The sequence below is a fragment of the Corvus cornix genome, chromosome 1 (genome assembly GCF_000738735.6).
Source record: "Corvus cornix cornix isolate S_Up_H32 chromosome 1, ASM73873v5, whole genome shotgun sequence".
NCBI classification, from domain to species: Eukaryota; Metazoa; Chordata; class Aves; order Passeriformes; family Corvidae; genus Corvus; species Corvus cornix.
The window spans coordinates 77,867,806-77,893,239 of NC_046332.1; the positions used below are offsets into that span (position 1 = coordinate 77,867,806).

General features: G+C 39.5%; 1 protein-coding gene across 5 annotated transcripts in view; it reads left to right on the plus strand.

The window, feature by feature from the left end:
- Positions 1-25,434, plus strand: part of FARP1 (FERM, ARH/RhoGEF and pleckstrin domain protein 1) — a 203,853-nt gene that overhangs the window by 34,911 nt on the left and 143,508 nt on the right. For all 5 annotated transcript variants that reach the window (XM_039558522.1, XM_039558477.1, XM_039558699.1 and 2 more), the window contains one exon: positions 4,032-4,227. In XM_039558522.1, coding sequence (XP_039414456.1) covers positions 4,057-4,227 — 171 coding nt within the window. In that variant the 5' untranslated portion in view covers positions 4,032-4,056. The remainder of the gene's footprint in view (positions 1-4,031; positions 4,228-25,434) is intronic.

The following is a 25,434-nucleotide window of genomic DNA, read 5'->3' on the forward strand; positions in this document are numbered from 1 at the left end:
GTGCTGTGTGCTTTTAGTAAGGCTATACTCTCACCATCCCACTGTGCCTCAGGCTTCCCCACCTTTAAGAGGAGTGTACTGAGCATTGTGCTTCCTTCTGTTTCATGCTGTGGAAATGTGTCATAAAGGAAAGCAAAAGAAGTGGAAAGGGCCTGGGTATGTGGCGCCATTCTCCCCCATAACAAGAGTCTTCAGGCTTTGGGAGCCTCTTGCATCAAATTCTGAGCCCTGGTCTGACCCAAAGAGCAGAGTAGTTGAGAGATCAGAGTGGCATCTATTCCAACATTTCAATCAGTGGCTTATTGCTTCTATTTTCCTCAGTATTTAGTAATTTTTGTAGCCCTTCATTCCTGCCCCTGTCTTCCCTGCCCCAGCCCCAACAAGTTCTGTTTATACTTGCAGCTCCCTTTAGACTAAGCAAGTTTGATACTTTTTCCATCCTGCCAAAGAAAAATATGTGGAAATTTTAATTGGCCAGAACCTTTCCGATGCTATAAAATGTGCCTGCTTTGAACATGGAGAGCTGAGGTGGCTTTATGCTGAACCACATTGTGGCCTTTGTCCAGCTGCTGCGTAAGGATATACAGACCTTAAATTTTTAGTCTAAGCATTTAGTATCTGTATAAAATGGTTATTAATGTGTTATTAGAACAAAACAACATCTCCTAATCTATTTAATGGCAGTTGTAGGGTTTTGTTGTGCCTTCCAGGTGCTGTAAATAGAGAAAGCTTGAGTCAGCCCAGTGGCCTGACAGCAGCTGGCTGGGCTTAGCTCACCCTGGCTTTAGGTTTTCCAGCCTGCCGAGAGCTGATTTAATTTGTTAACCCGGCCAAGAACAAAACATTGAATTGTTTTCTTTTGAGTTAGAGAGGTGCAGTGGCTCAGTCTGAGGAGGGTGAGAGTCAGTGCGTGGCAACAGGCAGGACTGCATGGGTGGGAGCTGGGAAGGAGCAGAAGGGGACAAGGCTCCCCTGTGGGCAGCTCTGCTGTCTCAGTAACTTCTGCCCTCACACAGGTTAGGATGCAGGTTCGTTCTCTGCAGAGGACTCTCTCCATCTCGCAGGTGCTACGGCACTACTGAGAAGGGCACTGACATCCAGTGAACCCACAGCAGAAACCATAGACTTGATTTTGGCCCTGGGTTTCAACAGCTGTCAGGAGTGGGCAGAAACCTTTAATTTTCAGAGTTCAGATGAGTCCTTTCCTGTTTGCCACTCTCTGCTCTGGTACTGGTTGTCTACCTCCACGTATGTTTTGCTTAGAGCTGCATATGTTAGAATCTGGTGGCTGCTGCTGTTTCTTCTTCATTAATACCTTCCCCAATATACTGTCGTCTTCTACTAGAGTGTCTTTGAATTTCTCTATCCTTTGTCCAGACCTGATCCATCTCTTCATCATGACAGACATTAGGCATCCTAATCCCCTCAGGTATGCTCAGTGTTTAGTTAGTGCTCTTCTGTTGCTTTCTGTGACCTTAGTTCACTGTCTCCTAGATCAAGGTGATATAGAGAAAGGTATGCAGCTTGACTGATGTGCTGTGTTATTTTAGAGAGGGTAATTTTTAAGGCCTCTTACATAAAGGTATAGTAAAAATATTATGCTAATGTTATGACAACAGCATAGTGAGGCTAGTGTCATGCAGAAAAAAACTTTAAATAACTTCCAGTGCAGCATGCTGATGTTTAGATGTATAGGTTAAAAAATTAAAGGTCTGCTTTTAATTTTCTAAGTAGCAGATGCTTGTGATCAGGGTGGCCAATAGTTCTTAGATCTTTGCTTCCAAAGGAAAATGTGCGTGTATATAGATATGTTAAACAAGAATTTCTCTATTACTAAGTGTTAAAAAGGATAAAAAATATCTCAGCTGTATATATGGAGTGGATTTTCTTGTACCTTCCCTCCATGATTTTTTTGGCTCCTAAATTTAGGTGGGTTTTATGTGTTTCATTAAGTTTATTGGGTGTCTGATTGTGTGTGTGGGCCACTAGATCATCTAGTCAGAAGAACATTTATAGAAGGGTTTCATGTCTGTAATATTCCTATGCATTGATTATTTAATGGTATTACTTGAACTGACTTGGATTGATTCCTATATTTATGATTTAATGGAAAGAACATAGCCAAAAAATTCTGTAGTAATGTAGCAGTTGTAGAGATCCTTTCTGCCCACTTGGTGCTGTCTGGGGTATGTGGTGACTTCAGAAGAGCTCTTAAAACAGCTTTGGAATTAATATGAACATGGACCAGTATCTTTGTGCACTTCTAGACTGGGTGCCTGTGCTACCTTTTTAGATGATCCTTTGTACTCCACACACAGGGAAATCAGTTTTATTTGTAAAGGGGCCTGGAGTCTTTCCATGTAGAGCTTGGGGTCTTTTTTTCTGGAGTTCCTGCCTCCAACTGCAGCTTTCTTGTTGGCACTGCTTGTCTTACAAAAAGGTTAAATTTAATTAATTTTAAAGAATAAGATAAATATAATTAATTCTTCATAGATTTTTAGATTGCAATGATAATTGAGGAAAAATTTGCCTCTCTGGTAGTGGTTGACATGGACTTGGGTAGGTTTTGCTGGTATCTTTCCAGGTTTGATGGGCAGGTTAGTGCCAAATTGTTGCAAAATCTTGCCTGCATTTTTTTCTTCTCCTTCACTTGTGCCCATTGAATTGATACTTAAAAATTATGGATCCCACACTTCTAATTCCCTTCCTTCTCAGCTAACATTTCTTTTAATCCAAGTGCTGTTCTAAAATTTTTTACGCTTGGGTATTTGTTGTGTAAAAAATCTGTGGGAACAGATTAGTCAGGACATGGAAGAGTAATGTGTAGTAAATACTTTAACCTGCCAAAGACAGGGCTGTTTTTATTCTATCCTTGTGGTGGGAACTGGTGTCTTATTACCTGTCACTGTTCTTTACAGTATCCTGTAGAAATGGTGATGCATTCACTAATACATAGGCTGTCTTGTACTTCCTTTCTTTCCCATATAAGCTTCTCCAAAATTGTAACCTCAGAGTTAAAGCCAGGCAGTGATTGGCAGTACTCTTCTTCTGCCTCTGTTCATCTGGAAAGTTACATTTCCATGTGTGCCCATCTGTGTGCTACATGTTTTGGTCATTGATCACTGTATAAAAGTCATGCAGAATGAAAATGCATTTACCAAGAAAGATAAATGGACAGTAAAAGTGGATTTCATCGGAAACCCAGCTAGAGTGTCAAAAACCAGGGTAGGAAAAGTGAAATAAAATCCTACTGTGATGTGTAGCATTCAACAAGTAAAACTCATGGTGGTTGTATTAAAAAAGAAGGTTCAAAGTTGTGCCAAATAATGAAGAATTTCCCAATCAGTGTTGTCTTTTTTTTCTGGCCTTCCCAGTAGCGTGTCCTCGCAGTCCTTGGCTCATGAGGGGGATCAGGCCAGGTCCCAGGTCTAGAGCAGCTCTGCTCCCCAAAGTAAACAAAATATTTGTTTGTCCAGTTGGTGTAATCTTGTACCCCTTGGCTTTCCTGCTTCACAGACCCTTACCAAGGTGGCAGCTGCAAAGGGCCAGAGAAGGCTGGAAGGAAAAAGTGCTTATGTAGCCAAGAGGGAATGATGGTCAGCAAGTGCTGAGTTGTCCCACCTGCTCTTCTCGCCTTCCTACCTTCTCTGGGAATCCTGTCTGGGACTGATAACAGCCTGATTCATAAATAAATTTACATAATTAATTGAAATCTCTGTTCTGTTGTGCTCTATTTCCAATGTGGTCTTGTTTGCTTTTGCAGGAGAAAAGGAATAATTTGCCCTTGTGCAGTACTGTAGCCTGTCAGCCTTACCTTCAGGAGGCAATTAGCCTGTGTATTTTGAAAAGTATAAAGTTTGCTTGATTTTCTTATCTTCGTCTGAGACATGTAAGAAAAAATTGTGATGGCTCTTACTTTTTGTTAATGGTCATATGGTTTACTAGCTGTGAGCATATATACCATAATGCTTATGTCCAAAACATCATCTTTATGACTGATACGGTCTTCTTTGCCCTTATTCTTTCATCAGATATAAGAAACGCATTTCCCTAAACATGGGTGAAACAGAGCAGAGACCAACTGCAGGATCCCGCTTAGGAGCTCAGGAAAATGCTGGGATCAGTACTTTGGAGCATGGACAGAAACCACCTATGACACCTCCAGGAAAACTTGTCTCTATCAAAATTCAGATGCTGGATGACACACAAGAAACTTTTGACATTCCGGTAAGGATGGAGGTTGGGGTGGCTAAAGATTATTCAGGCATTTCTGGAAATGCATGTTCTCAAGCCAGTTATCTTTTTTATTGCAGCTGTGATTTTTTGGCTAATGAATTCATGTTGCAGAGAAAATGGCTGTTGTGTAGAGATGATGGTGCAATAGAATAGGATTAAACAGGGAAGTGAACTGTAGATTGCAGTTATTAATTCCATTTCTGTTTGAACAGCTTCAGGAGAGGGTAAAGTCCTTGGTGAGTTTTTTCTTCAAATACTACATCAGTGGTTTCCCCTTCTTTCTGAACAGTTGATGTACTTTCTTGCTGCTGTTTTGCTCTTTATCCAGTAGACTGTAGATCTATATAGATTTTTTTTGTCTTTCCTCTGGCAAGTCCTTAGGATAGTAACTGAAAATCATCAGTTTTCAGTAATTCGTATCACTCTTACATGCAGCGAGTGCTCTTCACACAGGTTAAGTGCAAGGAAAGAAGAAAAGCAGTCTCTAGATCTAAAGTTTCTCTGTACCCCATTGAAATTAATCTAGGTTTGTTCTTGCCAAGGAGACAGAGTTACTACTGCTTTTGTGTGTGTTTGTGATCAGTAGAATCAGTAAGAATTAGTTTTGATACCAAGACCGATCCGGTTTCACACGATCTATCTGTTAGTAGCCACTGATGATTTTAACATGCCATGCTGACACAATTAACACGTAAGGTGTTTGAGCACTGCTGCTGTTATGGAGGTGCACTGGAGTGTATATTTTTCAAAGTCTTCAGGGTTCAGTGAATAGGAAAGCAGAAACCGGAGTTCAAATTTCATTCTTTGTTACTTGCATTTTCTGTAGCTATGGTAATTCCCATGCCTTCATTGGTTCAGCTTTCCCTTCTGTAAAATGGAGGATCACCAGTGAGATACAGAGGTCTTAGACATATAGCACCCTGGAAAAATGTTATCCCTGCATTAAACAGGAAGGAATTCTGATGAGGAAAATTATCATAAAAAGTGATACCTGTTTATGAGGTTTTGTCTGTTTTCTGTGTGTACACACACACACTTTTTGATCTGCTCTCTGCTGCTGTTTGTGATCCAACTACAACTGTTTACTCAGTGTCAGACTTTATTTTAATGGAAGGTAAATTCTCTGGACGGGCAGGTTACGTGTGAACTGAACTGCCATCAAGCGAAATGCCCATGTATATAGCAACTTGTTATGCTTTTGTGCTTTTCAGAATGCCTGCCAAATATCCATAGCAAACAGTCTTTAGGTAAAAGCTGTCTTTAGACAATTGTTGCTGTTAAAAAGTGTAGTTATAGTTTAAATTATCAAACACTAATAAAATTTTGGTGCTCTTTTATGTGGTATAAATACCCCTATTATTCAAGAGACAAGTTTCGGGGTTTTTTTAACCCATCTGTAGATGCTATTTCACTGTATTTTGAAAATTGAAGATTATGTGCAAACACTTAGCAGAAACCTTTTTGAGATTATGTCCCTTTCATTAAACTGTTTAGAAGAAAATATAAGGAACATGTGGATGCAGTGCACCCTATAGTTCCAGCTTTGCTTCTGGGAGTTTGAGAAAACAATATTTTTTGGTCTTTAATATTAGAAGATATCAACATTTCATTTAACTTCCGCAACACCTGGAAGACCTGGGGATTTAAACAACTCTCTGTTGAGATCACTTCAATATGATTGTTTTCAGACACTTTTATTTCATAACTATCACTACTCAAGGAAAGCCTAGTTGGTTTGAAAGTCAAGTCTTGTGGTGAAATATGCAGGACGCTTAGATACGAAATCTTTTACAGCAGATTCCTAAAGCCTTTTGTCTTTAACCTATGCACAGGCAAATGGAGGAATACACAATGTTTTCAGTCTGGTCTAAAAGGTATTAATTGTTTTAGTCCCATCTCACAAAACTGAGTAAGTTTTAATACATTTTCTAAATTGAGATGTTTATTCATGTTGGAAACCCCATGTTCCTATTTATAAGCTTAATGTTTTTAGCCAGATTGGTGCAGTATACACAGAAAAGGGAAGTGATACCATTTCAACAAAATATTTTAGGAGCAGCAAGTGTGGCCGTGGGCAGAAGATGTTAAACATACATGCCTAAGCACATCTGTGGGCTTGCTTTTCAGTGGAGAATTAAAGACTTTTTGCGTGGTTGAAGATCTGAACTACACTTTACAAAACTTGAGCTGCTATGATTATGAAAATAACTTTGGAAATATGATACGAGTATAAATTGAGAAGGATTTGTGTTTCCTGTAATTTCAGGAATTTTGCTACACAAACCTTTCTGTGTTAGCAAATGAGCCAAACTTTGGGTGGTTTTATTGATGCTTGTAGTGTGTCTTGTAGGATGGTATGAAGTTTAATGATGCCAGTTTATTATTTGCTCATGAAGTCTGCGTAAAAACAGAAACAGATAGTGGTGCTACTTCTTCTGAGTTTGGGGGAACTAGTGAAGTTGTTGGGACTGTCCATCTGTCTAGTCTTACCTCTGTGCTACTCTTGTAATACCTTCAGCACCACCGCCCCATTAGCTATAAGACCTTATCTGTGTGGTATTTTTATTGGGTTTGTTCCTGTTTTGTTTGAATGTTGTCATGGTTTTGGGTTTTTGTTGTGTGCTCATTTATTTTTTCTTGTTTATTGAATTTTGGTTTGGTTTGTTTTTAAATTATATTCCAGGAGACACGATTCAATATCCTTGCTCTTAAGCAATCCCTTTTCTTACATTGTATACAGATGACTTGTTACGGTTAGTGCCAAATCCATCAGATGTCTGTGTCTGTTCTGTATATAACAAAACAGGAGGAAAATATGACCTATTTCCATTACCCCCCGGTGCTGCTGCTCTTTGGGCTGTTTAAAAGTAAAGTAACTCCAGTGTCATTTGAGTTTGTAAAGGAAAATTAATTCTTTTGGTGTTAGTGCTTTGATGCCCTATAATCATACCACGTTTGGCTCATTGTATTAGTTCTCACTAGAAAAAAACCCCAAATGAACAAAAAAGAGAGAAGAGAGATTCACATGCCTATATATGTGCCCATACATTGCATTTTTTTAATAGGAAAAACCCTACAAAGTATGTGGAGAGTGTATGTATGGGAGACTTAAAAAACAGAAGCCACAATGAAGACCTTTTCATCAGTTGTTGCAAATGCAGTATTGTAAAAGGAAGGGATACGTAAGAAAAATCTTTTATTCTGCATGCTGTTAATAAACAGTATTTCATTGCAGAACCTTCCAGCATTCCTATATTCCAAAAAGCTAGTGAAAACTTGAATAGATAATTGTGGATCTTTTACACACGTCCACTTAGCTGGTTGGGTACACATGCTTGGAGGAGGGGGAAAGGTAGGCACTGCTGTTTTAAAAAAAAAAAAATATTACATGACTATGACTTTGTATTTCTTGCCTTGAACATATAAGGAAAGTATAAAATTCATCAGTTATCTTTTTTGAGCACATTTTTGGCTCTTCAGCCATGAGAAGATAAATTATGTAGAACATCCTTCCCTCTGTTAAGTTATTCAGCATTTTATGACTGAGTTTCTGTACCTTTAGTTTTCTGTCTGTCACAAACTCTCAGACAAGAACTAGATGTCCGCTGCAGTTGCAGGTGATTAGTGCCTGAAAATCAGGCCATGAGTCAAGAGTTCATGATCATCCAGCACTTGCAGCTGTTGGTCATGCTGTTGCATGCAAGTGTGGAATATATTTCTCCCTTGCTTTTTGTTTCTAATTTCCACTTTGGCTGTATTTACTGAAAAATTCGTTAGATATGCTAACTGGAGACTGCAGAGGTTCAAAATACAGCATTCTGTTTCAGCCAGTGTTTGGCTGAGTTATGATTATGTGATAGAATGAGCAAATATGTTTCCTTTTTGCTAGGTAGGAGGATAACAGCATTAGCTAAAATGACGAATGTGAAGGAGGAAGAACATTTTTCCTCTTGTGTACACATAATGATAATCATATATAGATAGATCTTGGGCATATTGAATGGTTGACACTTCAACCTGAAGACTTGCAAAACCCAACACTGCCAAACAGAGGTTGAGTATTACACCATAGAGGTTGGAGATGTACAGTTCTGTACTGCTTGATTTCCCTCTGCTTTTATTTCTGCTCACCTAAGTTAGTTGAAATGGAATATGATTGAGTCCATAAAGCCATAGCAAAACTTACAGATTTTCGTATGTTTGTTTTGATGTGATCTCCCCTGTAGATTCAAAGCAGTTTAAGTGAAAATGAAATACAGTTTTTAAAGAACAGTAAAAATAGCTGATGATTGCATCTACTTCAGATCCTTCTGGGAAAAAAAACCCTTTAATGTTTAATGTCTATGCCATTTATATTATATTTACTTTTATAGTTGTTTCATTGCCAGAAGAAATTGGTTTTAAAACTACTCCTAAATATAGAGTCAGTGTTGTTCCTTTCTAGGTAATGCTGAAGACAAGACTGATTCTCTTGTCTCTTGTTAGACTGCCAGGATGATTTGGTGACTCAGACCAAGTTGAACCCTGACTGACATGATGCTTGTCACTGATCATATCCTACTCTCTGGGTGAATGAAGCTGATGTGACTGGAATGACACTATTGATGCTAAATAGCAAGTGAGAGCTGTTTCTTTCTTTTTGGCATCAAAGGTCAGATCAAAGTATGTCACAGGAGGTTAGGATTCTTCTTTTGGTTAGGATCTGATCTCTTTAATTAAAACCAAACCATATTCCCCTTTATTGTGTTTGCAAGAAAATAGTTGCTTCCTTTTTGTGGCTGTCTTTTGGAACAACTAAAACATGCTTGCCTGTCAGATTACTCAAGTTTATTAAACATCTGTTTTTTGTATTGTGTCAACTTCCTTTCCCTTTGAATGTATTCAGGCTTTGTGAAATATGCAGGGTTGGAAAATGTCATCTGCTTTGGGAGATTAACACAGGTTTCTTAAGCAACAGGAGTCTCTTAATAGAAAGCAGGGTAAAGGTGTAATCCTTTGTAAATATCACTTGTAAACATTCATTTCAGTTTTCCCTTCTCTTGGAAGAGAAAAGCTTTAGATTACCTGAGAATAGAGAATAAAGCCCAAATGGTCTTGATCTACAACTATTTATCTTCCACTGGAGTTTGGATGTAGTACCTTGGCAGGGAATTTCTCTGCCTCAATCCCAAATTTTTCAGAGAGAAGGACTTCATAATCTTGTTGGGGGTCTGGTTCTTGAGGATAATGTTCTGGGTAGGGGTTTTTTTTGTTTGGCTGGTTTTGTATATTCATGCAGTCATATGATGGTGGTTCATATTCCCTTTGTGGGGAAAATGTTGTCTGTTGACTGTGCTCCCCATCAGCTTCAAGCCAGTTTGTGTGCCAGGAAAAGCTAAATACTAGAAAGCCTCAATAGTTAATAACAAACATTGCATGTGCTTTGTTATAAATTTCCACAAGTGCTGTGTTACCTATTAAATTCAAAATTTCAGCCACAGTTTTATAAATGTTTGAATTACTTTCTGTTACATTTATGGGCTATGATAATTGCCTTGTCCTAGGTATTTATGCCTGTCCTCAATATGCAATTATAACCAGTGAGATAAACAATTTAATAAAAAGAGCATGAGACAGTAAGGCAATGCAGAGACATAAAACAGTGTTTTATGCTTTCTTAGCCAGCTTCAACTTCAATTCAATAAGGATTGCTTTTTTTTCCAGCTTAGGAAGTGAACAGCAGGTCAAATGTCAGTTATTCATCAGTCTGAGACTTTCTTTTCTTCTTGTGCCTGAAATTATTTGGCCATTGCTGTGAGACTATTTCCAGTGAATATCAAGTATTTAAATATTCACTAATTGTCACGCCAACTCTGCTGGGTCTTCTGAAATTACAAGAAAAGCAATATTTTTTTCCTCAGCTCTCAAACACTTCAGTTGTATTTTTCTCAGCAGAATATTGTTAGTGGGTATGCAGTAAAGTGATTTTTATTCACAAATGTTTAGAAAATCTTTGTTGAAAGATGTGGTATTTTAGTGATGTGTGTTAATAATTTATGTGCTTTTCAAAATGGGAGAGAGAATAATCCACAAGCAGACTCCTGTAACCTGGGGCAGCAGACTGTTTAAACTGCTGATTTCTTTGTTAAGATTCTGTAGAATGAATAGAATAACTGGGAATGTAATTTTAAGTGCCAACAGATCCAGTCCATTTCAGACTAGATTGATGTATTTGAAGATAACTGGGAAATGAATGTAATTTTCTTGAATGAATTAGTCTAACTTGTAATCAGGGAAGGCTTCTCAAATATTGCCTTTTCCCCTCCTTTGCTGAGCTGACTCACCAAGTCATGCACCAATGTGTGAGCCAGCACAAAGCAGAGGATGGAGCTGGCACAAGAAGGGCAGCTGTGGGTGCAGAGGCAGTGTGGGAGCGTTTGTGAACTCTGAAGGGGTCAGTGAAATCATGCTGGTAATTTTGGTAGTAGTGTCTATGCCTGTAAGTTGGTTTGCACAGTACTGGTGAGGCTGGATTGATGGTCGGTGTGGGGAGCGTGGGCGCCCTCCCCAGTTCTGGGGCATTTCCTTGGGCCTCCTGCTTGGAGGTGACAAATGTCCAGGGAACAGTGGGGGAGGTATTTGCCATCTCTACTCTTAAAGGTGTACATGTATGGGTGGCTAGCGGTACAAGTGGAGGCTGATTTTGCTACCTCTATGTTTTCCTGTTCAGGGGTGATGGGAGGGATGTTCTGCCTCTGGTCAGAGGCAGGAGAGCTGAACTGCCTCTTGTGTGCATCCTTCTCCTTGAGACTGAGGTTCACCTCTTCCATCCTTGAAAATTTTAAAAGCTATATGTGGAAGCCTCAGCTAATCATTTTCATCCATGGTAGGATGAAAGCATGGTACATTGAACAGGCTGCTCATAATGCCTGTCTCAAATGTGTATTTTAGGATGAGATTAATTGCTCTCTGAAAGTGCTTATATATCCCTACATGCTGCTTTTTTCTGTTCCAGTAGTAACAGGGAATCATAGAATCATTTAAATCAGAAAAGGCCTTTAAGATCTTTGATTCCAACTGTATTTATGTAACATTTAACTATAAAACAGTATCATGCAGTTTAAAAATCTTAAAGGAAAAATGCTGTGATATATTATTTGTAGATCCCAGTGTAGGTGTGGAGCCCCCATACCTGAAACAGGTCAGCTGGGTATCAAGGTAAGGAACATCCTCACCACATGCATGCAGTCAAATGACATGGATATAATGGTTATCATCATCCTTAAATCCAAGCAGAATCAGCAGCCAGACAGGATTGAATGCATAATGGGAGAGGAAATTTCTCTTCTTTTTCTTCCAACAGTTCCTGCTATGGGGATGGTCCTCTCACCAAGCTCCTCCCCTTATCACTTACCTTTGGGAGGAGTGTAGAAGTTGCAAAATAAAATGTGCTGTGGAGGAAGAGTGCACTGGTGCTGTGCTGTAGTGGTAAACATGCATGACATGATTTACTTAAGCCCCTTCTTTGTTAACACAAGGTGGTCGAGCTCAAGTTACTTTCCTTAAGCTCTTTATGAAAAACAGTTGTCCATGCTTCTGGACATATGTTCTGGAGAGGCATAATAAATGAACAGGACAAACTTCTGTGAGAAAATAGCTGCCTTTCTCCACCTCCTGGATTTAAAAAGTGTGTGTTGTCCACAGTTAAAGAAATACAGTATAAGTACAATACACATGCTTTTCTAAGAGCACAATCTCGTGTTAGGCTTGAGGCATTTTAAAGCACACCCAGTTCATAGTTCTGCACTGAGCAAAAGAGGAGAAAACTTGGGCTCATATGTAAACTAATACTGGTATGTGATTGTCGCACAGCATGGTGAATGGCCATTCAGAGCACTGATTTTCAGTATCTTAAATTGCAAAAGCATATCTGGCTGTAACTTGTTCTCTAACCTGTTTGAGGGATGAAGGTACCTTGATTTTGGGATCCCTGTGCAGCTGCTTTCCAACATTATTTTGAACAGAATGGAAAGTTATCTGTGCAAACAAAGGCTTATGTAGTGCAGGATAAAAGAGTAGCAAAATGTTCTGAATTGTCCATTAATTTCCCTTTCAGTTTATTCTCAGTTGATCATGATTATCTGTTACCAATTTTTACCTGGTGATAACACAACCTGCTGACATTAGTTCATGTTTTAGTGCTTCCTTGGTTTTCTCATTTGGTACCTCTTGTTCCCTCATTTCTTGGTACTAGAACATGCCCCCCAATATTGCTTATCCTTTTTGTCCTCTGCCTCTCCACAGCTCCTTTGTAACTGCTGGTTCAATTCCTTGCTATGGGTATTCTCCAAAGAAACAGGAGACAGCAGTGTGGAAAGGTGCAGGAGTCCTGGGTGTATCTCCTGGGTCTTTAACCAGCTTCGTTGTGTGATGGTGTCCTTCATCAGTGCAGTATCAGGTCTTTGTATTACGAGCCATGTGTAGTGCTGCATAGGGGAGAAAGTGGTCATCACTTGTACAGGCTGTATCTACAGTCAGAACTGGGGATACTTTCTGCAATGGCATAGTCACATTCTCATTCATACTCAAACTCTGAGAGTGGGCAGAAATATCCAAATTTTACCTAAGATAATTTGTGGTTTGAAAGTGAAATTTGACTATCTTAAAATAAACTAAAAAAACCTTTATAGCTAGGATGCAGTGATCAAAGCAGTGTGTCTTATCTTGGTACAGTCTAAAGGGACTCCACCAGTTCCCAGATTTAAAAGCCGTCAGAAATTAGTGATGTGCTACTTACCTGTAAGCTTATCTCCACTGCTCCAGTGAGCTGCTTCGACCAGGCTGTGATTACAATACACACGCACAATTAAATGTGTATGTGTAAATCACATAAAATGCATGGCTGAAAATGTTTGCCAAAGCTTTTGTGTGTATCTGAACAAGGCTACAGTGTTAAAATCATTCTTGGATAAATATGTCAATTTTTGAATAAAAAGTGATGCATGAGGCACATCAAGTGCCAGATAACTCAGCGAATACAAACAGCAGTTGCAGAAGTAGATTAGAATTTCTCCTTTTCTTATCCCCATCCCCAAAATGGAGGCTTTGATAGAAATTGCACAAACATAATGCTGCCAGAATATAAATAGCAAATGGTGAATTATGACTTGGTGCCAATTTGCTTTTGATGGCCTGTTGGCAGATGCAAATATTCATGCAGAGCACAGCAGCAGGGAGTTTTTCTTCTCATTTCTTTCACTGTTATCTTTTCACCTAGTTTTCTGGTTGAACCTGGAGTCATTTCTTCTTCAGTTTGCCTTGCTTTTAAAATTCTTGTTCTCATGCCATTATATTTTCATACAGTTCTTATTGAATTTACAATTATCTCCATTTAGTAGATAGTGTGCAGTATGTATTTGTGTGTAGATGTTGCTTAGCATTCAGAGGCTAGTTCTTCATTCATAAAGGGGGACCTTTTGCTCTTCAGTGACCCTTCACATTTCATTGCTTCATTCCCTGGTGCAGATGCTCAGTTTTATTCCCTACTGTCATCTCACCTCCATCTAACCATCTCAGTTTTGTCCTTTCTTATTAAACATTCATCTTTGTATCCACTGTATGGACAGGTTGCATAGCTCCTTGTAGAGCTCTCTTTCTGGTCTTTTGCAAGGAGCACATTTTGGCAGAGCAGCAGGTTATGGATCTGGAGTGACTGTGAGTTAGGGGAGCACCTTGCCTTTCTGCTTGCTGGCAGGGATGAGCCAGATCCTCAGCCACTTTACATTGCCTCCAGTTGACAGGAGCTACTGGGCATAAGTTGGATTACGTTATATGGTGGTGTCATCCAGGAGTCTCCTCCGAGAGGGCTGCCTTTTGAAATGAATCTCAGATACAACGATTTTGGGGAACAGAATTGAAACAAAAGGGATTTTGCAGAATTAATTAAGGTGTAATACATGTAAACTGATGTAAAAGAGAGCGCTTTGTCAAAGCTTTTATATAAAGATATCGCTCAGCAAATGTAAAAGGACATTATCAAGTAGGTTTTATTACTGGATTCACACAGAGTAGCTCTGCAACCAGAAGTATATATAGCCCAGTATTCTCTGCTCTTAGATGTTCCAGAGTAATTCAGAAAGACCTCTGCAGTCAACAATAAACACGTGGCAGCTGGCAAAAGAAAACGCTTTTCATGAAAGCACTTGTGTACTCACTCATAGCATGATACAGAGGGGAAGGGACTCTGCAAGTAGTCTGGTCCAGCTCTTGGCTCAAGGCAGGGCCAGCAGTGAGCAGATTGCTCAAGTCCCTAAGAAACATTTAACTGTAAGAATTCAGGATTAATGCGTTCTAGAATTTTTTTTCTCTTGTGAGCCTTAGCTGGACTTCAGAGTCACCAGCTGAAGATCTGCCACTTTTAAGCCTGTGACTTGTAGTTCTGAGGTAGAAACCTTCAGGTTTTCTGTGTGGCAAATGAGTGTTTGCAGCCATATCTGTGGGCTTATAAAAGAAATAAGCCAGTAGTCATTTTATAAATGAGAGACATGTCAAAAGTTTACTTACGTTCTAGAGTTTGTCAGACCCTTCAACTGCTCTTCGTAGCTTTTTACTTCCTGTCAAAGTATGAGTTTGTGTGCTTTGAAAGACTATGGAAGATTCTAAAAATAAAATTCAAGTGGAAAGCAAACTCTGCAAATGGCTGATTGCGTCACAACATGCTCAACTCTGTGACTTGGGCAATCTCAGGAAGAGCAAGGTAGAAGTAGCAAGCTACAGGAGAACAGTCTTTGTGAACAGGAGGGACTTCCATAACTGCATCTGCTTTAAAAAAGTCAACAAACCCTTCCAAAGATCTCATGAAAACCTGGATTCACACCAACTTTGGAAGAGCTAAGTTTTCAGACTTTTTTTCATGTGAAGCCATTGGATTAGTGTTAGAGAAACAGAATTAGGAGCAGGTAACCTTTTTGTTTGTCCTGCATAGGCTGAGTCTAGCCATTGCCATTTCTTTCTGTATCTGTGCCGTGAAACAAGTAACTTTGAGCAGATCTATGTGCCTTTGTAGCTTTGAACAGATCTATGTGTTTTTGTAACTTTGAACAGGTATGTATACCTTTCAGTGGGAAAGGTCACTTCTCTGCAGAGCATTTCAGATCCGTGCTGCTTATGTTTCAGTACAGGGAAGATCTTAATACACAAAACTTAGCCAGGAGATGTGACAAAAGGTTACTGAGGAAACAGTTCAGCATTTCCTTGGGCTGAGGGAACAAGTCTTTGAGGGTCAGCTAATGCTGCTGGTGCTCGTTTCACCAAAATGGCTGATTTCCTGCATAGGTATAGCTTCTGGATGTGTTTTGGATGTGAAGTTGTTGGGGTTTTTTTGTTTTGCATTGAGCTTCTATTTACGATGCTGTGGGGGAAGAAAAAAACCAGAGATCAAGTCCTCAACCTCGGTGGTAGTGGTTTACTGAGAGTTAAACTGAAGGTTAACCCCTTCAGCACCCTCAGAATTAATTCACTAGCTACTGCCTGTTAAATAATTACTTGAAAATGAAACTTGTTCGCCTGAAAATAAAGTAGCATGACAGGATTAAATAACTAAAATGATAAACACAAACTGATTTTTTCGAATCTGTTGGTAGCTTAGGTATTAATGTTTAAACTTCAAATTACCTAGACATTTTAACAGAAGATGCCTGTCTAATTTGCTTGTGAGTTATGATTATTTCTGAAGATAAATAACTTGTTCTCCTCTCTTGTAGACATCTCAGTACCACTCACAGGTAATCCATTTGTCCTTTGTAGCCATCAGATCCTCATATTGATATGTCCCAGGTGAACAGATGTCACCAATTACTGTTGTTTTCCTCTGGGGGCATTTGAAGGCCCCAAAAGACTGGCTAGTGGTGGTGCAAATTCCTTTGAAAAGGTCGTGCATGTGGAAGGCTATACCATATCAATGAACTCGCTTCTTGTAGAAATGATCCATGGATTCCTGGGCACTTGCCGCCATCAGCTGAAAACCACTGCACTGGGACATGAAGTGCTTGGGTAGGTATATAGCCTGTACCTCAGCATATAAGCTGTTTTTAACTCTTCTTCTTCGGTCACAATTGTCCTGAGTTATTTGTTATTTGCTGAAAAGCACCGTAGCAACAGAGCCCTCTCTGTAAAGGGAACACCTTTGTCTTCACTTTCAGGCTTCAGCCCAGGAGTGGGTTTCTTTTGCATGCCTTTACTGGTGTCTAAGAGGAGCAGAGAGTGAACTGGGGCCCTAGGCCCGTGATTTTCTGTGTTCCTCAGTTGTTAGCTGGGTTTCTGGCTGTGACTAGCTTTGAGTGAGGGCTCATCCTGACCCATGAGTCAATGTGTCCATTTCTGGTCATTGGGGTTGGGGTGTTTCCCTCGTCCTCTTTTATGTGCAGCTATGAGGATACAATGTAGAACTGTGAGGATACAATTACATCTATAAGGATAGCCCTGGGGTACAGCTGAAGATGTGGCAACATCTTCTAGCATGACAGATAGTAAGTTTGTTGGCTTTGTTTTCTTGCATTTTTTCTGTTTCCTTGGCCCTCTCTGATAAAATCATTTCACGGAAACATAAACACCACACTGAGAAAGGCTGGCTTAACATTTTGTCTCCTAACCTGGCACAAGAGCTCACTCCTCTGCCTTTCTCTCCTCATTCCTCAGCATCCAAAGCCCCTTTTGGATCTGCTGATGCCTCCTACGTCCACAATCTGCCTGTAGTGGAAAGTTCTAGCAGTTTGCTTCTTCTTTTACTTCCTCTAAATTGAGGAAAGTAAAATTAATCTCAGCTTTGTATGGTTTGAGCTGTTCCATTTAAACTGCATCACAGAAATGGGCCAATTATTATCTGTGACAATTGTGTTTTGGTGATTGACTGACTAGAAGAGGGTTAGGTGAAGAAGATGGATTTGTTTAGGGAAGGACAAATCTGCTTTAGTGGCAGATCAAGTGCAGACAAGATAGTGATGGAAAATAGGTAGGATAGGTGGGAAAAAGAAGCTTCTGAAGATGCAGAAGTATAAGAAAGCTCACTAAGAGTAGGGGGAAAGCATTGTGCTGGACTTGTATACATCTCTAACTTACCTGAATTTTTTTTCTTTTTTTTTGTCTGTACTTAAAACACTGGAGGTCTGTTCCTTTTGTGTCTTAAACATCACAGCATGACACAGTCACATAAAGGAAGAGCACTAGAAATTAACAGTGACTGCACAGTGTAGTCTGTCAGAATTGGAAGCAGAACCCCTCACTTGCTCCTCTTTTTAATTGCCGCCTATCGATGCTTTACATACAGCAGAAAGTTAATGATGCATCTCTTAAAAAATTACTGCAAATTGCAAGTCTGTTACATTAATATGATTAATTTGAACTAAAAGTTGTACCTTAGATTCTGCTAAGGCACAGTTGCATATTAGACCCATGAAGTTGTATGTGCAGCCATAACATAACTGCCTGCTCCTTTCTCTCCATGTTCTGTAAGCGCACAAAGAGACCAATCTGTTAATTATTTTTGGCATTATCAATGATGATGTCAGGAGAATGTTTTTTTAAGAAATACACTGAATCCAAATTACAATAGTCTAAAATATATCTGAGTGAAGAAAATACCTTCATTAAAAATACCGAAAGTAACCAACTCAGCACAGGCCATTTCACATATCCCAAGACAGTGGACACTTGACTTCCAAAGTGACACCTAAGTGGTAAATTTAACAGTAAGGTAGTGTAAGTCAGCTTATGTCAGTTCCATGCTTTTAAATATTGCAAGCTGCAGCAGTTTAAAAAGAAACTCAGGCTTCTGAAAATGCAAGTGATTGACAAAAGAGTTGTTTTAATTTTGGAACCTGTTTGTTTGAGAGACAGTTTGATGTTTTGAGTTCTCATAATGGAGAAAGATTGGGGGATTTCTATTCCCACCAGTCACTTCCTGCCACAGCTGCTTGAGTGAGTTAATGTACTTGGCTTCACATCTGTTCATTGCCTTTCTCTGCTGCCCCCATCTTCATACCAGAGCAGGAGCTCTGCTGGCTCTCCTGGCCCCTTTTACCCAGTCCAGGGCTCAACTTCTCATTTCCTAGGCTCCTGCCCTGATTTCAGCCTGTTGCCAGCTGCCAGGGAAGAGCTGCCATAGGGTGCTGAGTATTGCTTGCTGTGTGAGTGCTGACCCTTGGGCAGAAGAGGGACGAGGGTGCAGCCTGGCACCTGTAGGACAGGCTGTCTCTACAAGGGCTGGGAAATGAGGCAAGAGTGAGTAGCTGGAGCAAGTTTGCCAGCACCTTACTGAAATGATCATCAAGGTAACTCCAAATTACTGGAAAGGTAGGCTTCTGCTCTCATGGCAACAGAAGTTCCAGTGCTGACTGAATTTTTTTATTCATGAAGAAAATAAGGTAAGAATTGGCAAGTCCTACTTATTCTTCCACGCTTTCATTTTCACTTTCTCGGTGATGCAGTGTTTGAGATAGAGACATTGAAAGGGAATATTCATGTTTAAAACAAAATTGGAAGTGTTTGGTTTTCTTGCACTCTTTTTAAGAGAATGGAAATGTTTTCACCCTTGATACAAGAAAGCTTTTATTGAGCCAAACTTGAGCTAAGTATGATGAGAGGACAATAAAACTTTTAAGTAGCTTGAAGATTTTTCAAGTTCGCGTGAACTTTGCTCTGGTGAGCCTTTGTCCTGGAGAGAAAATGTTTGGCTTGAAGGTTAAGATGAATTAGGTGACTTCTGATTATCCAAAGAATGAAGGCTGTGTATGTACCCTCATTCGTGTTTCTTTGCATATGGTTCTTTCATCCGTTCTGTCTGTGCTAGTCAAGGAGGAGGACTGTTTGAAGAAGGCACTGTAGAGCACTCTGTCTCTCATCCAGCAACAGCTGAATACTTTATGGAAGTGTATTAAGTCCTTGACAGGAGAAGGTAGCCAGCTGGCTGCTGCAGCAGGATATTCTTGTTCTCCCTCACAACTGAAAAGGAGGAGTTGGCAGAGCGCCTGCTGAGCTTGCTGGGGAAGAGTAGAGGCACAGACTCTTGCAGTATTTTAACAAGGTGGGCTGTTAACCAAAAAAATAAGAGAAGAAAGCACACATTTCAAGTCTGCCTAGGCTACCAACTGGAAAGTGGTAAAGGGCTGACTCTAATATAAATAATTACCGCCTAAAAGCCTCCATGCTTTGGGATAGCTTAAGAATGTCGTTACTTAAAAGTCACAAGCAAGTGAAGTAACTACATTGGTGTTTGTTCTGCGTGAAGCAGCGTGTGGAATGGTGGTGTCTCACTGGTTAGAATAGTACTGTGACAGGTCTACAAAATCTGGAGTCTGGAGATAATTTGATTGTTCTTTCTTATCCTAGTAAGTGCAGCTCAAGATGTCTGTGTGGGTCACCAAAAAAGATAGTTGAAAAGAAAGAAATTCACGTTAAAATTAGCAAGTTCAGAAAAGAGAGAACACAAGAACGGTGCTCACCATTTCATTAAGCCAAGTTTTGAAACAATATGAGACTATCCAGTCAATCATCCATTTCCAAGAAGAAAGCAGGTGCAAACAGCCTTAAGGCACAACCAATTAACACAAAAATAGATGTGTATTTTGGGTGTGGATGACCAAATACGCTGAGGTACAAGTATTTGAAACAAAACAAGCCTCAGGTCATTATTTTATAGCCTGTTCTTCCTCGTATGCTTCCTTTAATGAAGTCTCCCAGGAAATGCTGTGTGGATGCTCCATTGACTGATAAGTGAAGCTTCTCCTTTAAGCACTGAAAGTGGTGGTCCAGGAGATGTTTTTAGTAATTTAAAGAAAGAATCCTGACCTCTTATATAGACTCAGAGGACAAATCAGATCTGGGTTCTGTGTTTGTAAATGCTCTTCAGTGACCTCCACTGTATTTTGGAACAGACCTTCTCTCAGTTTTTCCATCGTTACTGAAGATAAAGATATTAACAATAACTACTGAGGCCTGTATGGATTTTTGGTGATGCAGTTTTATGTGCTTAGAAGGTATTTGGAACAAGTGTCATAGAGGTTCAACATGGGTTACAAACATGCATTGAGATTATATAGTTCTTGGAATACACAGTCTTACTAACCTTTGATGTCTAAGATCCAGGTCATCATTTATGAAGATAACTAAATATTCACATGGTCTGGACTGACCTTTCAAAAAGCAGGAAATACTGCTCTGAATTGCTTTCCCCTAATTTACTTTTGATGGATCTTGTGGGTACAGTTGGAAAAAACACTTGAATGCTGGTATCAGTTTACTCTCCCTTCCCCAACTGGCAAAATTAAAGTAAGCTCTGATTCCTTTGTTCACAGTGAATCATATATTTTAATTTAAAAAAAAACAAAAAAACCCCAAATACCACATTCTTTTGACCCCTAAATGAACTAGTTACAGCTCTAGTTTAAGATTACAGTTTATTATAATAGGTGCTGGCTCTAGTGCTATCTTATTTTCCACTTCACAAAATTAAAGGTTATCTGGCACTGTTTGATGCAAATAACCAGTCTTTCTTAAACACAGCAGAACCTTACAGAGCTGGGTGAACTGTGTTGCACATTCATCTGAAGTCTGTTTTTCCTTAACATTGGTTAGCAGCATTTACAGTCATGCTGGAAGTAATTAAAAATATGGGAACACTTTATATATAAATGTAGATGCATGATGTAGATATAACTACTAATTGAGATGTTGAATGTAACTGTGACTTCTTGTCAAGCATACTGGGTAGTCTTTGCTTGCAGGTTTATTTTGCAGCTTGCAGACCTGCTTCAGCTGCTCGTAGAGCTCCTTGGGCAAAGGCTGAAAGGAGGGTTGGGAATTTATTGTGCTTTTTCAGTTGCTCAGAGAAGAGGCAATGGATACATCTCAGGTTTCTCTTAGCAAGTTGAAGGAATTTCAGTCCTTGTTTTTAGACTTGCAACTGCTTGGGGCTTCAAAGCCTTATATGAGTGAAAAAGAGGGAAGGAGGAGTACATACCACTGCTAATCTTACGTTAACATAAACATAAGGGTTGAAATGCTGGTTGTAAGAAAGCAGCTGCAGTAGAAGAGGGGCCATTCAAAAGACATGCATTCACAGCTCTCAGAAACAGGTACTGCATCATAAAGACCTCAATATCCTGTTCAGCAGGATATCAATTGCTTATTCAATTTTAAAAAAATCTGTAGCTATTTTACAGTTTTGCTTCCAAGAAGACCGAGTATATTTTTAGTTATAAAATTTGATTAGAAGTTTGTTACTGAGTAATCTGTCTGTTATCTACAATAAGGACAAATTTTAAAGAATTTGTCATACATTGAAGCATCAGATATAGTGAGAGAGGTTAACTTTAAAAAAAATGACCTCTAGTTTCATTTGGAAGAAGAAAATAGGAAGCTTTAGTTGCTTATTTTTATTTCTGGTCCAAGTGTTGGGAGCACTTGAATGTCTCTCTCTTCTGTTTTTCTTGCTCTGTGTGTTGTCAGACTTCTAATGTCCTCAGCTGAAAAACGAAATGCACCAGGAATCCCAGTTCCGTCTGTTCTTTTGTACAATGGCACTTTCTCACAACAGGACAGCTACTTGAAGCAGAGCAGGAATGTTCTGCCAGTTTGTCTCAAACTCTTGCTAACCACATGGGAAAAGCTGAAGAGCAGAGAGAAGAATCTTGGCCTTAGTCCATTTTTTTCTCTTTGCATGGGGGCAGAGGAAGTCACAGACATGAAGAAGCAGTCATTACTGAGGGCAGGAGCTAAAGCTTTTGATTGTTTTTAAGAGAGAGGTAACTTTGCTGTAGACTTCTGCAACAAATCTAACTCTGCAAGTTGCATTAAAAGCATACAGTTAATAGGCAAAATAAACCTGACAATTACCAAAATGTCTCATTTTTCTCCTAGAGGTAGGTAACCTGTTTTGAATTCCAGATCACTGAGCATAGAATGGTTTGAGTTGAAAGGGACCTTAAAGATCATGTAATTCCAACCCCCTTCCTTGGGAGGGACAGGAGAGCTTTCACTATACAAGGTTGCTCAAAGCCCCATCCAACCTGGCCTTGAACACTTCTAGGACTGGGGCATCCACTTCTCTGGGCAACCTCTGCCAGTGCCTCACCACCCTCACAATAAAGAAGTTCTTCCTAATATCAGATCTTCCTAATATCAAATCTACTGTCTTTCAGTTCAGAGCCATTCCCCCTTGTCATATGACTACATGCCCTTGTAAAAAGCCCCTCTCTAGCCTTCTTTTAGGCTCCCTGTGCTTAGTGGAAGGCTGCTCCAAGGTCTTCCTGGAGCCTTGTCTTCTCCAGGCTGAACAACCCCAACTCTCTCAGGTGTTTGTCCTCATAGAAAAGAAGCTTCAGCTTCTGCTCATCTCCTCTGTACTCCACCTAATAGGTCCCTGTCCTTCCTGTGCTGGGGACTCCAGAGCTGGATGCAGTTCTCGGTGTGGGGTCTCACAGGAGTAGAGTTGAGGGGGAGAATCACCTCCCTCTAATTGATGTTCACGCTTCTTTTGAGCAGAAGTAGTTGGATTTTCTATCAGTCAAACAGATTAATCTACTATTGAAAGAGAAAGTGAGAGAGCATGTGTGAATCAGTAAATGACATTACAGTATCTTATTAGTATATGACAGAATCACAGACTGTCTGAGATTGGAAGGGACCTGGTGTCATCTGGTCCAACCTTCCTTCTCAAGCAAGGCCACCCAGAACAAATTGCCCAGGACCATGTCCAGATAGCTTTTGTAAACCTCTAGGGATGGGGACTCCTTAGCCTCTTTGGGCAGCCTGTACCAGTGCTTGGTTACCCTCACCATTTCTAGGTGGTTGATGGCTGTAACAGCAGTCACTCTGCAGGGCCCCACATGAAGCAGAGTACAGTAATCAAAAAATAACTGTTTTCTCTAATTTGAGAAATTGTGGTTGTTTTAGCAGCGTTCCTTGCCAAAGATTAAGCATTTGCATTCATTTCTAACAGTTAAAAGATATCTGGAAGCACTAGTGTAATCCCCTGGGATGAGGCTTCATAAGCTACAAAACCTTTTGATAAATAGATACTGGGCTTGGTTAGGACTTTTTTCCCTAGAGCTATACTAAGCTTGGGTTTATCTCATGTGCCATTTGTTTGGGATGCTTTCATTCAATCAACTGTCTCTGATTAATCATAACATTTACTCAGACCCACTCTGTTTAATGTGCCTTTGTCTTTCTTCCCCCCCCCACCCCCCGCAGACCATGAGAACATAGCACTACAGAGGGATGTAAATGCCCTTTCATGGCAGAAATTCTTTTCCGAGAGTCCAAATAGCTCAGGTCTAAGATTTTTGTTGCAAACATTCCTAGTAAGGGTTTTAGTAAGTCAGAAACATTGGGTTACTAACTTCATTGATTATTTTTGTCACATTAACCTTGACCTACTAAACCAGGCAGCAGTTGCTGTTTTGAATGCAAGCAGAACCGTAGCTGGCATCAGCAGCTATTGTGCTGTTCTGCATTCCCTGTCTGTAGCCAGATTCTTCTGTTTCACTTTGGTACCTGCTGGCATCTACGTTCCCAAATTGTTGATTGGCAGGTGCACTGTGACAGTCAAAAAAATGTATGAAATGGAGGTGATAGTTAAATGCCTTAACAAGGGAAGTGTACCCCAAATGCAAAGCCAAGAAAAATTATCTGTATAACTTGATACTATTAGCAGCTGTTGGCGAGGTCAGGAAAGTTATTAGAAGTTAAGTATTTGTAAAGCATCTAGTATCCCTCTACCTGAAAAATTTAGAAAGAAAGTGTAAGTATAATTCTTTTGAGATATCTGTAGAACAAGGTAATAACAAATTCTCAGACTGCTCCTATAATTTTTAAAAATGCCTTGAAATTTTTATGATTTAAACTGTGATGCATATACTTTGTATTCAAGGGATAGACAAGTTTTTTTCCTTGTAGTTTATCCACTACCCACTTTCTTGCAACAGGGCAAAAAAGTGTATCTTCTCTTCTTAAAACATCTCTCTCTGGCAATACCTCACTGACTGACCTCCATATGAGACAACATTTGTTTCATTTTTAAGTGAGAGGAAAATACAGCCAAACCCAGGAATCTTTAGCTTTATCATTCTTATTCTAGTGACTGCCAAACTATTGGTTTCCCATCACAGATCTGGTTTTTTAATATCCATCAGTTACAATTTCATGAATTCTCACTGCTGGCAGTGACACACATGTTTTCATTTACTGCATTATGGGTATTCTCTAGACAACCAGTCTGTTGAAAAGAAATTAATTCCAGCAGTGAACTAAGATACTGAATTCTCAGCAGTTTATGAATTCATGTTTTTACATTGAGGCTATTTATATCTGGATTGAATTAATTTGAATATGTAACCAGGTGGTTGTGGTTATGTCTTTTATTATCCACTGGATTTGAAAAGCCAGCAGAATGCAACTGCAGAATGGGAAAACTCACTAATTGCAGTTGGTAAATATAGCATTGTATGGTTGAAATCTCAGCTTGTATTTCTCTCATTTCTGTTCATGACTTCAGGCATGATTAGCATGAAGGAATACAATATACCATAACTAGAGTATCCTAAGTAAGGCATCCTAGATACAATTTTTAGATCTGACTAATTTTATATTTTTACTAAAGATGAAAAGCTAATAACTAGTTTCTATTTTATCCTGTGGTCCCCATTTCACCAACAAAAAAAAGTGGCAAAATATCTAGGCAACACCTTAGATGATCTTTTGGAGGAGAGCAGAGACTTTATAGGTAACTTGCAAAACCTGTCACTAAGCTGCAAATTCATACTCAGCAAGGTAATGCTTTTTATGTTTGTCTTCTCCAGTGAACATTCAAAATTGCTGGCTCAAGGAAGAAATGGGCTTAGTCCTGAACTGTGTTTTACATGGAACAAAGGAAGTGAAAATTTTAAATTGTTAGACAATAAGCACTTTACCCCATCATTTTTTTTCAACTTGGTTGTTCCTTTTAAGAGGAAGCTTGCCTAAAATGTGACTTCTTAATCATCATCTTTATTTCAGTAAAATTGGAAGTTTTATCTCAGTACTTGATTTGGTTTTGTGTGGTTTGAGAGAATTTCATAACAAAAACTGCAGGAAGTGACAAACTTGGAAGATCGTAAAGGTGAGTAAATTTCACTGGCAAATTCGTTAGGATTACATTAAGCCCCAGTTAGGCATGTCCCTGTG